Here is a 14,831-nt window from a genome sequence, read left to right as displayed (position 1 = left end):
GTGTCTTCCATATCAACGCCCCCCCCCCCCCCCCTTTCACTCCTCCACGCACACCTCTCCCCCAGATCGAAGTCGTCGGCCGAGAGTCCTATTTGCAAGTTAATGAGCGCCTGAAACTGGTGGCGTAGCTTCTCCTTCGTTTGTTCGTCCGTCGGCCCAAGCTATGTCGTGCTTCGGTCCTTTTTGATCGTGTCCGCGGGCACACATTAGCATCGATCCCACACTGTGTCCAGGAGTTGTGGAAAGGAGGCTCGGAAGAGCCAAGCAGGTGCGCGCCCCTCGTGCCCTGTGGACTGTAGACGGGACCCCGGCATTGGACACCGCGCGCGGTTCGTTCAAACTTGCGGAGACGATCTCACATATAATATGCCCTCCTCCTCCTCCTCCGTTTAAATTGCCGGTCTCGCTTCCCTTTCTCGTTATTCCTGCGCATTGTGTGTACCTTGCTCTCGATCTATGCAATAGTCGGGCCTGCTGCTTCGATGGCGACGTCTGTGTGTGGACGGTGTACGCGTTGACGACAGTTTTCCGTGTGCGCCGCTCTTATCCGTTTGTTTGTTTCCTCGCTCGCTGCATATCAATGCGATCTCCGCTTGCGTCCACTGTCGCCGGCCCCTGTCATCGCGCGTCGCGTACACAAGGGCGGCCGCGCGGCCACTGTGGCTTTATTTTTAGTAGTGTCACGCACTCTTTGGGGCCACAAAGCGTGTTTTGAATAGATGGAGTTATTTAAGTACCGCGTACAGTGGAGAATATATTTTTTCCCTCCGAATTCTGCCTACTTTGCGTCGGCACTCGCAGGCTGTAAGCGGTGTCAAAACATGAACAATTCAGTATTCGCGCAATATGGAAGTCAGAGCGGCCTGATCAGAGTGGTTTAGGGGGTCCGACAGACCACAGTACTGACCACACACCGCCTCAGTACACGTGATTGTGACTTGAATAAGTGCAAACCCTATGAAACTGTGAAATATTAGTGTAGTTTGAAAGTCCCGCTTATCCCCACAGAGGCCATGCGCCTCCCTCTTTTTCAATAAAGGACTTTCCATCCATCCATTCCGTTATGTTTATTATATGCACACTTTCTGAGCGGCTTTATTTGTTCCGCGGTAGGCAGTTGGCTGGCCGTTGTAAAGAGAGGCGGCGCTGTTGTGTGCACATAAACTAGAATATGGTATATGGCTATTAGTATGGTATATACTAGAACTAGTATATGGATCCCATATATTTCGTTAGGTTGTGTCTTGCAAACAAGACGAGCCCGTGATCAATTCCCATTTCGCTTTACACACAAAAGAGTACCAGTGTAGGCGAATCTTCTATGTAACGAACCATTCATTTCGCGACTTTAGTTGCACTGAAAGCCATCTTTTTTACAGCGAAAGCTGTTATGAGATCATTTCACCGGCTGTTTTTGGCGCCGTAGTTGTCCGCCGCCGCCGGTGTCCGTAACCACTATCGCTCGAAATAAGAAAACAATTCCAGGATGGAACAAGGTTCGAACCTGGGCCCTCTGCGTGGGAGCCCAGTATTCAACCTCTGAGCCATGCCGGTGCTTGAAACTGCTTTGCAAAAAGGCCCTATACAGGCTTCTTGTCGGGAAGGAATCACATTAACATATGCAATATAGCGTGGTAGAAGAGTAAAATAAACACCAAGCGTCGCACAACGCGAATTCTGTAATCAGGCGTCACATAATGCGAATTGCGCAACGAGAAGGTTGTTGATTGCTTCCAACCCATTACAAAGGCCTCCGCCATAATTCTTCATCGTCATCAGGCACAGCATTAACAAAGTGCGCATAATGCCTTACATGCGTTTAGCAGGCACCACGGCTCTCCGTAGAATGACGAAAAATGGCATAGTGCCTGCTTTCCTACTTCTAAAAAATTACGATTTATAGCATAGTGGGTTCCTCGCAAGTGCACTTGTATTAGTTGTCAAGGAAGCCCATAAGCGCATTATCCATTTCCTCGGGGCTCAGTAAAGTTCTTCGCCCCCCCCCCCCCGTCTCTCTCCCACGTCAACGTATGTTATACAGCATGGCGGGAGAGGGACATAGCGACCGGGCGTCACCTAATGCAAATTACGTAACTGGTGGGCCGTTTAAAGCTTCCAACCCATTACAAAGGGTTGAGCCATAATTCTTCATCGTCATCACTCGTCGCGTCAACAAACTGCACATAATGCTTACAGTTGTGTAGCTGGTGACTCGCTTCTCCGCAGAATGACGGATAATGGATTAGTAGGTGCTTCTGAACTTCACAAAAATTGTGATTTATGGCGTAGTGTGTACCTTGCTAGTGTACTTGTATTAGTAGCCCCAAGAGAGCTTACAACGTTGCTTTAGGAACGCCACTCTTCCAGCTTTCGCTGTGACTGTGCTGCGGTTTCAGCGCAGCACAGTCACACTTTTTTTTTTCCTTTTCGCAGCGTCACGACCAGAAACACCTGACTGTGAAAGGGTTAACCAAGTAATTTCCTCAAACTGCCTTGATTTTCGTTATTAACGAATTTTTCGTCTATTTAAAGCATGTACTTAAGCCTTTGTGGCTAGTAAGTTTAGAGAAAAATTTAGATAAAGCCTGGCCAACAGAAATCACCTCTAAACACCCTTTCGCACGAAATGTTCGCGCAGCGGAAACATTGTCGTGCGCGCTTCGTGCATTCAAATCGCGCGCGCAGGAAATACCGCTGCGCCACCTGCCGCGGACATGGAACGCGAGGTCACCAAAACCATGTCCTCCGAGATAGCGCGTCGGCAGGCGCGCGATCTCGGAGGACATGGTTTTGCCAGATCATCGGAATACCGGAAGCTCATATCGAAGGCAATAGAAACTAAAGTCCATAGATCCTTTATAAAGAGGGAAAAATCTCGGGGCATTAATGTGAATAAGGCAGCTTGGTGTGGTTAACCATTTCATCCTATTTTTGCGGCTACGGATCATTTGGACGTCGCCCCTATGCTTTGCCTTGAGTGCAATCTGTGTCGCAGGCACCGGCATTCATAATCACAAAATTAGGCACAACCATCTTGCAATAATTTGTGTGCAGGCAGCCCAAGTAATACAAAAGCCAGAAATTCCCTGCGAAGACGTGGTGTATGTTTTTTTCTTTTTCTTTTTTTTTTTTTTGCTGCTGCTGAAGCATCTAAACCTTGATTTAACAAAATTCACGATATAGCGAAGCTTTTCGCTGCTAGTACAACTTCTTTACTTCGAAGTCGACAACGAGGATGTGTCTTCACCGCCTCATTTTTATCTGCCAACATGTTTTTTTATTTTTTTCTTCTCTGAGAATTCTAAAATAGTTCAGGTGGCTAGTATTATTTCAGACAAGAAGAAACCTTCGTTAGAGTATAAAACCTTGACTGGAAAGAAGGCGGTTTACCGATATTCCTTCTCTGATATAAACGCACCCATATTCATCACGGCAGACAGTAAGGCGTGCATACACAAGAGAGAACACCTTACTTGCACATCTCCTCTGTAAAAAAATTTAACTACCTGTGTCGGCTCTGTTAAAACACCGCCAGTGTGTGTCTGTTAAGTACATTTCCTGCGGATGCAGGGCAGTTTGCCAGTCTGCGACATTCATGGCTACACAGCTCTGAACCGCTGTGGCCAAGGTGGTCAGACTCTGTTACAAGGACGGTGTTCATGTTTTTAGCTCCAACTCTGCTGCACTGACTTGTTTTGATATATGTCCTGATACTGAAGATTCTTTCAGCCCCTCTGTTAGGTTACAATATCATGAGCTGGGGCCACTTTTGCTGTCACTCTTATGAACTTTGACTATTGTATGAAAATAATGGTGATAACATTACCTTGTCCTCGCTGCTGCCAAGATGACCCCATCATCAAACAATTCTTGCGTTGAACAACGAAAAACAACTGTAGTGATAGGTCTGTTGCATGTTTCATTTCAGGGCGTACAGCTTGCCAGCATTCATGAATGTTTTCACCTCTTTTAGAGAGTATTTTCAAGCTCGGTAAAAAATTCCATGGCTTGCAGAATTGCCTTACATTTGGATGAAAAATTGTTTGATGGCCCTACAGCCCTACGATAAGGTACCCTACAATGGGGTAAATACACTAAACTTGTTAACACTGTTGCACACTGAATATACCTGTCTTCCTAAACCAGGCCCGTAGCCGGGGGGGGCTTCCCCTTCAAAACTTTGATGACACATGGTGTTTTATCAAAAATAAATCATAAAAATAGGCATTTTTCTCAAATAGTCAAAGCTTTCAGCAAGTGCCCCCCCCCCCCCCCTGAGAAAAATTCCTGGCTACAGGCCTGTCCTAAACAGCATAGAAAAATAGGAACATTGAAGGAATACATAAAGGGAATATATGTTCTCCATTATAACACACATGGTGCATTTTACAAATGAGTGGAAGATGACAATGTCACTGCAAACTATGTAATATGCTCATTTATAGTAATGGAAATAAAACAAGGCAAAATTAAATGATGGTTGGTGTTGAGTATGTGCCTGATCAAATTAAGTACATGTGTCACCTACATTAGCCATGTTTACAGTTAGGCATGCTGTTTACAACATCGTCATGCTCCCTTTATGACATTCTGTTATGTGGCAGTAAAAATTGTTCTCTTCTGATGTACTGTCGCCTCCTGTGCCCTCACAGCCTATATCGTGAACTAATTGCGAACAATTAAATATACCAAAGCGAGCACACCGTTGCCTCTTAAGTAAGGACATAGTAGCACGACATATTTCAAGATGTCATTTACAAGTGATATGTGATCATATAACAAGTTTATTACTACCTGTTGCTGTGCTAGCTGGCTCACTCTAGTTTATGGAACAATATTTGGGCAGGCTACGTGTAATGCTGCTTCCTGTCTTGTTCTTACTTTACTTTGTTTTGCACTCTTATACCGCATTGTGATGGGACATATCGTGTTGATTCTGTCAGCTGAGGCTAAAGTTTCTTCACGCCACGCAGGTGTAAAGCCAAGCGATGCTGCTGGGAGGTGGTGTGAGGATGCGGCCAACCAAGAAGCTGCTGTTGGTGCTGACCCTGTCGGGTGCTGCACTTACGCTGTTCTCTTACCTGGCCCGTTGCAGCACACACAGTCCCCTCAGCCCGGCAGAGCCACTTCTCGTGCAGGCGAGTTCCACAATGTGTCAGCACTCCTGCCTGTCTGGCTGTTTAGTTACATATGTCATTGCAGCCATGGCAGACAATTTCATATCCCTCTTGCACACAGCACTGCTCATGTGCATGTTGCTGCTTGTTCATCCCTGCTCTAGGTTTGCATTGGCAAACTTGCACTATCAAGTCTCAAGTACTCAATACGCCACGGTAAAGGCTCTGAGCTTTCTGCTGTGCCACCAACCATGCAATTTCCGAGTGATAACTGTGGCCTCCGAGGATTTGGTGCACATTCCTACACCCTTTTCCTGTCTTGCTTCCTCTATTCTTCTGCTGTTGGTACTGATTATGTACAGACACATGACACTTCAGCATGCATAGATCATAATGAGGTTTACTACTGGTGATTTAAAGCCTGGAAAAAAAGAAAGATTTTGCAGTCTCGCTCGAAAGGTAAACCATTATTAGCGGTGTACTGCCTGTTAGCTAACTACAACATGAAGTTGGGTCGTTGTTTCTATTGGTTTTTAAATGTTTGCTTACTAAATAAATTAGTGGGCATGATGTCATGAGTCTTGAGGCTAACACAAGCAGATCTCACTTGTTAATCATGCTCACTCATAGCTCTCATGGGTCTGTCGTGATGAAGAGCACAGACAGCAGTGAGCAAGTGCTTCGTTCTGCTACTTGCTTAAATGCATCTCCGAAAACTTAGATGACTCCAGCACGAGACTTGCGGAAGGACGGTGCACATCAGACCGACCGTCATATCGGCTCACCCAGCCTTTGTGCCCACCACAAATTACCTCCAAGAAATGGAACACGAGGTGCTGGCGCACTCAAACTACACGAAGAGCCAGCAGTGCGGCTACTGCAGGACTAGAGGACAAGACGCAGAGACTCTCGCATTAGCACGTTCACCTGCCCCCTTCTCTCTTCCTCCCTCTAACTAGAGTGTGCTTTATCATATCACCTCTGGGGTAAGGCATACAGGAAGACTGCGCAAGTTGAGTCACGATCTGTCTCAGCTCACCCTCACGTTCGTTTACTCGCATTTGCAAATTACGGCATGCAGGGAGAGATACACTTTAATTCCTGTATAAATGCTGTTGCCTCTGTTCTATGTGCTGGCTTGGTAGCTTAGTGGTTAAAGTGTTACGCTGCTAAGTTTGAGTGTTCAGGTGTGATTCCGGGCCACGGCAGCCACATTTCAATGAGGGCGAAATGCAAACATGTACTTAGATTGAACCATATGTTGAAGAACCCCAGCTGGCCATAATTATTCCAGGATACCCTGCTACGACATAGCTCACAACAATATTGTGGTTTTAGCACGTGATGCACCAGAATTTTCACTTATTTTTCTTTTCTCTGCAGGCGGAAAACAACGGTGGCATTGGCACAGGAATCAAGGGCAAGGCACACCTAGTGCAGGAAATCAAGTGTGTCATCAATGATGACTATGCCGTGCCCTGTCGGAAAGAAGGTTCAGAAGTGTTCGTGCCCTTCAGCTTTCTGCGTAAGTACTTCGAAGTGTACGGCAAGATTGCCTACCGGGACGGCAAGGAGGTACTCGACTGGCAGCACAGCTACTCCAAGGTTATGGCACCGAATGCCATGTACCACACGGCTGGGCCTTTCCTCTGGTTCGAGAACTACAATGTGGCTGTTCGTGATCGTGTCAAATGCATCAGTGGCATGGAAGGCAAGCCTGTTTCTTCAGTCATTCTCGTTGCTTACAAGTTCAGATTGCATGGTGCAAATGGAAATTTAGTCTGCAGGTAACTTGTGTCTTCTTTCTATATTATTTTACTCATTTTACCCTTGGACTGTAAATGGTGTAGCGTATAAACATTTTATATCATTAAAGTTGTCACCAGTAAAGTGCATAAACATAAATATCGCATGACATTGCAAGCTGCATAGCTGACAGTAAAGGTAATTAAATTAAGCACATAACATTTTGTTTTATCGTAAGCTCTGCTCTACAGAGATTCCAACACGTGCACTGAATAGCGTAATTATTGTGCAGTTTGCTATGCGTTAGGCCAACCTCTCTACCTTTCTTATCATAAACTTTCTGTTTCTGTCATTCTTGCAGGCAGAGCACGTGTGGACACTGTTCATAAGTATAGTCTGCTCTGCTTTATCATTGTGCTTAAACGGCTATGGCATACTTGCTTCTGAGGACAAAGTTGTGGATCTGATTTCAAGCCATGACAGCTGCATGTGGAATCGAGATACACTAGCACTCATGTTTGCAGTTGCTGTTAAAGTATCCCAGGCAGCCAAAATTTGTCCAGAACCCTTCTTCCATTACAATTCCAATGTCCCCTATACCTTCCTCGGTTTCATTATCTGCGTGTTTTCATTAAGGTTCCACAGCCCCAGTATTAAAGATTACACAAACAAACAAACAAGTGAACTCGTCCTTTTCTTTGCTATGTTCCTTTTCCCTGCACAGAGCAGTATGCCATAGCTAAAGCTTTCCTGGTCGAGCTCTCAGCCTTTCCGACAAGATTGGCTAATCTAGAACCAGTCGATAAGCACATTAGGCTATCCATATTGCATTGCAATACACTTAAGTTCTTTTTTTATGTCTGTAGTGATATTGAACAACTTACCTGCTTAGGTTGTTAGTGCTGACAGTCCTGGTTGTTTTCAGAGCTAAATTAGAGGCATTTCTTGACTAATAGTAACACTTACACAGTGTTTCCTGATATTATTCGTACTCTTCTATTGCACTATCGTTTTTTCTGTGCCTCAATTTACTCATATTCTTTTATTTCTGCTCTGTCATGAAAGATATGCGTAATTAAGAATACTCATTGCAACGTGTCATGTAATGAATATATTCATTAGTTCACTTCAGCAATCTATTTCCCGGTTTTCTTCCTGCGACCCACTGTCTGTAAGAGCCGAGAAAAGGCTGACAGTATTGATAAATGATTACGTAATAGGTGACCTCCATTCTTTTCAGTGGCTGCGGAGGATTCTCTTAGCATCGAACAGGGGATGCAGTTTCTTACAAGCCACTTTTGTTTTGCGCAGGTGTACCCATCTCGACACAGTGGGACCCCAAGGGCCACTTCTATCCTGTACAGATCGCGCAGTTTGGCTTGAGCCACTTCAGCAAGAACTTCACGGAGCCACCGCCATCTGTGGCTCTTCTTGAGAATGGTGTGCGCAGCCAGCACGGATCCTGGGTTGCCTCCTCGAGACTCAAGGCGAGCTACTCGAGGCTCCGCGACGACGAAACCGAGGGGCACGTCTTTGAGTTTCGGACTAGCGGTAAGACTTCTATGTCATGCTCTCTATTAAGTCACAAGCGAGTGCTACGCAAAACAAGCTGTTCAACACTTGAGGGTCCCTCAGCAGGTTTAGGCACTACAAATGAACAAGTGCACATGTTATTCATTCAGTGACCATCATTTTCACAAAATATGTCACGCCTGTGCGGCCTAAAAAATGTCAGAATTGATCAAGGGCTCGTTTTCATTGTTACACACAACCTATAGACAATGAAGCCAAGGAAAGTATAGGTGACATATCTGTAGTCTAACTGTAGTATAGTTGGCTTCATTGTCTACTGGTTTAATTAGGTTCTGTCTGAAGAAACATAGAAATTTAGAAATTTGAAACAGAAAGCCGCATGCCTTCTTTCTGTCAAGGGAGATGAGCTTGGAGAGAGAAAGCGCCTACATAACAGGCTCATGTCTGGAAAACGGGTGCTTCTCTGAATGTCACTGACCGTGATTGGTTGTTTATCCACTGTGGAGCCTGCAATGTCTGCACCGTGAAGCGTAGCAGAAGAAAAAGAGAAATAAAGTAGACAGTGCTTGTCAAATGAGCACAACGCGCTCTCTGTTTTCCTGCTGTAGGGAAGCGCTTATGAACATTAGCCGAGGCAAAGGGAGAGAATGTCCATGTTGGCAATGAATCTCGCCTCTTGTAGGCATGGTAACTGCGCAGTTTAATTTCGTATAACTTGTCCAATAATGGAGCAGTTTGAAAAGTTCTTTCAGTGAAATTCTCCGGAGACAGTGCCCTAAAACTTCCAGTGTAGTATAACCAAAATTTATACAGTAGAAGCGCGTTAATTCGACATCCCCTAATTCGGAAAATCGTATAATTCAGACGCGTTATCTGGTCCCTGCAAGCCTATGCATTACTCAGTGGCATCAAACTCTCGTTAATTCAGTCATATTTGACCGCAACCTGGTTAATTCGGACGATTCTTGGAGTGCGATGAGTGCGAAGCGCCGCAAATGTGCAACACAAAGCAGCCAGAACGGCATTCGCGGACAACCGAAACGAGGTAGCGTAGTCTGCATTGCCATCGTCATCAGTGCAAACCGTATGGTAACGACGGTAACAACGTTTCGAGTCAATTTCAGGTTAGCATGTTCCGGATCAATTAGGACAGGGGGGTCTTGAGCCGCGGTCACATTTTTTCCGGTCCCATGAAATCCGAATTAACAAGCTTTTACTGTAATACATAAGTCTGGTGAGGGGCCCTTTGAGAAAATGCCGGTTGTAACCTCCAGAGTTTATTTCACAGCAGTAGATTTATACAAGGAGCAGACTTTAGCTAGATGCCAGCTCTTATGCTATATTGCCTATCGAGATACATGTACAACAGAGAAATTATATGACGAGACAGCTGCAGCACCGCTTGGCATGGCATCATGTCACTTAATCGGTTTTCATAGCATGCACGAACAAAAAACAAATTTTGTTTATTCTCATCTCATGTGTTAGTTTTGTTCTTGCTGCTTTCACTTCCAACCACTAGTACCTGTGTTCTTCTGAAACACATATTCCTTCTTCACTATTGATGAACCGTGCTCATCCACCCTCTTCTAAAATAAGTTAAAGATAAGCTCAGCCCTTCAACAGTACTTCTGATTTTTTGGTTCAACAGTTGCCACAGATGAGTTGAGTTGAACTAGTCTCGGTGCTCTTGTAAACCTCTGGTAGATGGCAGCACAGAATCTGTGGTTAAGTTTAATTTCTGTGTAGGAAGTAAAACAGGTTGACAGCGAGGGTCTTTAAGAATAATTTGGCATTTCTTTCTCAGGATTTCGGATAATAGCGTGGCACCAACGATGTCGCCATATCGAGTGTTCATGTGGTTTGACCTGTTAATTCACTCTCTCATTGTAATCTCCTAGCTTCCTGGTCAGCTCGGACCATAGAGCGACTGCCCCAGAGTTGTGTTCATCCTGGGTTCGAATCCCAGACCAAGACAGAATTGTTCATCAACAAGCTTTCTTTCTGAGAAATCTGTATATATTTCCTTTTAAGCTCTGTGTTACAAGCAGATCATTGACAATTCTTCGTTTTCAGGTTAAACTGTGCATCTGCACCATTGTCTTACAGTATGTGCATTGTGTGCATCATTTCGTCTCTCATTCATTATTTAATGAGCATCCTCAGCTGTCATCTCGGTTATCCTCGTCATGTTTTCGTTGTCAGCACCTTTCTTGTGTCTCAAAGCTATAGCAACACATCTGAGGAGCTGCATTTAAATATGTGTAATTCCTCATGCAAAAATTATGCCGCCGTTTCTTTTGGCAAGACGAGGATCCATAAGATGTTTTCCTGTCTTGTTTTCTTTTATTAAGAACAATGAAATGGCAAGGCACTCAACACACGAGAGTGAAACCAAGTTTGATATCGACAAGTGTTGACCATTTTCGAAAGCGCATAAATGGATGCGAGAAATTTTTCAGTTTTATTAAGGGGGTCATGAAGCACCCCTTGGGCTTGTTGAAAAAAACACATCCCACGGAGAGCTGACACGGCTGTGAACTGCTCTGCCAAATATTACAGTCGTGCGCGCCGCGTAAAGGCCACAGGCGAAGCGCGAAGTTGCCGTTTCCTCAGGCGCCCTCTTTTCAAACAGAGGCCGGTTCTCACTCTCGTCGGTGGGCGGGGCGTCTGCCAGTTTACGTCGCGGATTTGCCTGTTTACGTCGCAAGAGACATAGAATGCTTATTGGCCGATAGCCGACGTAAATCGAGAGCGGCGTTCGGATCAGATGCGCTTCTTGCCGCGGGATGCCGCCACTTGCCGGCACCGCACTCCTCAGTACACGGTAGCCGCACTCGCGCACGCGAATCACAGCGGTAGAGCGATCGCGTTTCATGACGCGCGCTGACGTAACTTCGTTCCCCCGTGCCATCCTTCCCTGTCTAGCTTCCAGTGCGCTCGTCGGCACGAGAAAAGAGAGAAAGCGCTGGGAGCGTGCGCCAAACCCCCGTAACTCCGCTCATTCTTGACGGATTCGAGAAATTTTTGCGGCAATCGATTCGGGAGGCAGTAAACTCCGATACTGAGGTCATTAGATCATTACTTGGAAAAGTGGTTCATGACTCCTTTAAGGCTCACAGTGACATTGTGGTATTGTCACTCTTGAACATTTCTGCGTAGCTGGTTCACACATTGTTGCAACAGTGGCCACTCGATTTCATCGATTTATTTGTTGTAGAACAAAGAAAGTGCTGTTGGTGTTTCAGAGTAGCAGTATATACTAAAAAAAAAAATCTATATCGGGACAGGGGTAATCCCCTCTTCCCCCCGCCTCGCCCGGACTTTTAATAAAGTTTATTCACTTACTCACTTCACTCCTTAGCTTGGTGTCCCTATTGTGGATCTTATGATGTTTTACTGTGTCGATATTACCGTAAAATCTCAAGCAAGCGCCCCCCCCCCCTTTTTTTTTTCAGGAGACTTAAAATATGTGCCAATGACCAAGCAAGCGCCCCCCCTCCCCTCCCGCCATTTTCACAGTTTCATTCACCATTTTTGTCCGCCCAACGAGGGCGAATAACGACAGGGTATGCATGCGTATTCAATAAAAGATTTCACTGACAGCATGTGCGGCTCTTCCGCCACCATCTTGCATCTTGATCCGTGACCGAGCCCCCCCTCCCCCTCTCCAACTCCTGTCAGCTTATTTTTCACTTGCTCGGGATTTTACGGTAGTGTGCAAAGCTACTTCAAGTGTAAGCCATGGGAGCTCTGATGTGCTGCTTAAATATACAGTAAGAAGTATTAGAGCTGTGCGAATAGCAAAATTTTGGGTGCGAAGCGAATTCGAATATTGGAAGTGTGAGTGCGAATTGAATATTTTTCAAATATTTCTCCAATATTTCTAGAATATTTTTCGAATACTTCGAAGCGAAATGACAGAAAAAAAGTTAGAGAGGATTCCTAACCATATTCTTATGAGATAGCAACATAAAAGTGTTTCTTCTCGCTAGGTTGATGAAGCACTGGCAGGGGTCTTATCAAGAATGAGGCAATGTAGAGGCCGAATTGTATTTATGTACATGATTTGGTGCAAAGTGTTGCCGACAACACTTTACACGTGATAGGCAAAGATGCCATTTCCTCAGCCTCTCCTCCTCTTTCAACTTCTTTGGAAGCCCAACTGATATGGCGGACAAGGATGTGCTCCCTTCAAATTCGGAGTTCCAAATCTGCATCGTAGACGTCGATATATAAAAACATCTGAAATTTTGGATGCCAAAAAACTTCGGCGTCAGATTTTTCGGACTTCCTGCCCAAATTTCATGCCCAAAACAGCATTAATTGAGCCCCCAACTCTGCCACATCTTTCATCTCTATATTGGAACCAGCGTTTTCTTGAGTTAGTACATTTGCAACCGTAGCGGAGCTTGAAAGGTAGCTTTGCCGCAATACCGGGGTGTGATGAGGTGAAGCATATTGAAAATTTAGGGGCCGCTGCCAATCGGACGTTGACTGTTTCTTGGCAAAATTCGACCGTAACGGCGCTTGAAAGGCAGCTTTGCCGCAATACTGGAGTGTAATAGGTGAAGCATATTGAAAATCTGAAGGGATCTCTTTCAATCGGACGTTGACTGTATTTGTTTTTTGGGAAGGTCGAATAGTTCGAATAGTGAATTCCAGTGCGAGTCGAATCGAATAGCAAACACTATTAAAAAAATATTCGAAATTTCGAATATTCGCATATTCTTAGAAATTCGTATTCCTAGACATGTGCTTGCCATGTCAGAAAGTATTCACTTCCTCGCTTATCGCGCAGGCACTGCTCAGGACCAGGGAGTGGCCTTTGCACTCAAGCAGGAGTGCTACAATCTCACCCTGTCGGTTGACCTTAGGGTCATCCTCAACGGCAGCCTCAGCTGTGGTCCTCACCGCTGGCAGCACCTGACAAGCCATCCCTGTACGGTGTCCACTACATCATGACCGACACCCACCTAGCCGTGGATGACCACGACGTCTACTACGGGATTGGCACCCAGCGCTCCTGGATGCACCTGACTCGCGACTTGGCTGTCGACCTGGTCAAAGGGCTCAGCTTCGGCCAGCGCAAGATGGCCGCTCGGCCTCGCAACCTTCGCGTCCACAGCATCGTTTTTCGGGGCTACGGCCTTGTCGACAACCTCACCCTGACCACCAGTGCGCACGAGGCCCACTTTTTCGATGCGGCCGAGTGGCTTGTGCGACACCAAGACGACACGGGCGGCTGGCCGATTCAGGTGACGCGCCGCCTCTCGAATGGCATGCTGGAACTGGAACCCGGCTGGTATTCAGCTATGGCACAGGGGCAGGCCATGTCGGTGCTGACACGTGCCTACCTGACAACAGGGCAGAGGCGATATCTGGACGCTGCCCTGCGTGCCACAGCGCCGTTTAAAGTGCGCGCCGAGACCCACGGGGTCATGACGACTTTCCTCGGCAAGTTTGTGTGGTACGAAGAGTATCCCACCGTACCTAGCTCTTTTGTGTTGAACGGCTTTATATACTCACTCTTCGGGCTTTACGATGCCAAATCGACTTGTGGGGACGGAGCAGGTTCGTTGGAGCAGTGTAGGGACGCAGAAAAGCTTTTCCTCGATGGGATGGTTTCGTTAAAGCGGATGCTGCCGCTGTTCGACACTGGCTCAGGAACAGCGTACGACCTGAGACACTTCTCGCTGGGCATCGCGCCGAATCTCGCTCGTTGGGACTATCACACAACGCACATCAACCAGTTGCTCTACTTGGCAACCATAGACGATGATCCCATCTTCAAGACTACAGCTGATAGGTGGATCCAGTATATGAAAGGATTTCGGGCACCACATAACTGAGTGGAGGTGGCATTGATCCTGCCATGGAGTATGAGCTTGACAGGTCCTTGGGGGACAACTGCGATTAGTTTTTACACTGCTGATGACCGTTGTCAGTTGCCTTGACATTTACTAAGGTAGCACAAGCCAGTGTTTAACAGCATCGAACATGAGCAAAGCAATGCCCATGGCTCTTAAGCATCTTCTAGAAACATGGGAAAGGCTTTTTCCCTGCAGTAGGCGTAGTCAGCCTGATGATAATAATGAATCCTGCAAGGGGGAGGATTCAAAGTGTGACATCATGTTCACTGACACTGCCTTTCAGATCGCTGTCACACAGATGTTGTCCTGTCATTAGAATGTGGTCAGTGGAACTGTCACAACATTCTTGTGTGATTCTTATGGTGAACTCCATTGGTTGTTCTGGAAGAGCTACTTGAATCACTCATAAATAACCAAAGGAAGAAGCAATTCTTCTTGTGACAAAACAGATAAGAACAGCTTTCTTGTTATGTTGCACAAAAAGATTGTGCTCTAGATTGACCACTGGAGTTCACCTTTTGTTATGCATTGGCCAGGCATACAGTACAAGAATAGCACGCAC

General features: G+C 45.9%; 1 protein-coding gene across 1 annotated transcript in view; it reads left to right on the top strand.

Moving 5' to 3' along the window:
* Positions 1-14,411, top strand: part of LOC119389727 (D-glucuronyl C5-epimerase-like) — a 53,280-nt gene extending 38,869 nt beyond the window's left edge. Inside the window, 6 exon segments of the mRNA XM_049414533.1 lie at positions 4,974-5,138; positions 6,501-6,834; positions 8,181-8,414; positions 13,198-13,298; positions 13,300-13,316; positions 13,318-14,411. Of these exon segments, the coding sequence (XP_049270490.1) occupies positions 4,989-5,138; positions 6,501-6,834; positions 8,181-8,414; positions 13,198-13,298; positions 13,300-13,316; positions 13,318-14,248 (1,767 nt within the window). The 5' untranslated portion in view covers positions 4,974-4,988 and the 3' untranslated portion in view covers positions 14,249-14,411.
* The last annotated feature ends 420 nt before the right edge of the window (positions 14,412-14,831 follow it).

The sequence above is a fragment of the Rhipicephalus sanguineus genome, chromosome 4 (genome assembly GCF_013339695.2).
Source record: "Rhipicephalus sanguineus isolate Rsan-2018 chromosome 4, BIME_Rsan_1.4, whole genome shotgun sequence".
Taxonomy (NCBI): Eukaryota; Metazoa; Arthropoda; class Arachnida; order Ixodida; family Ixodidae; genus Rhipicephalus; species Rhipicephalus sanguineus.
The sequence above is the reverse complement of the archived record's forward strand: the minus strand, read 5'-3'. Positions and strand labels throughout refer to the sequence as shown.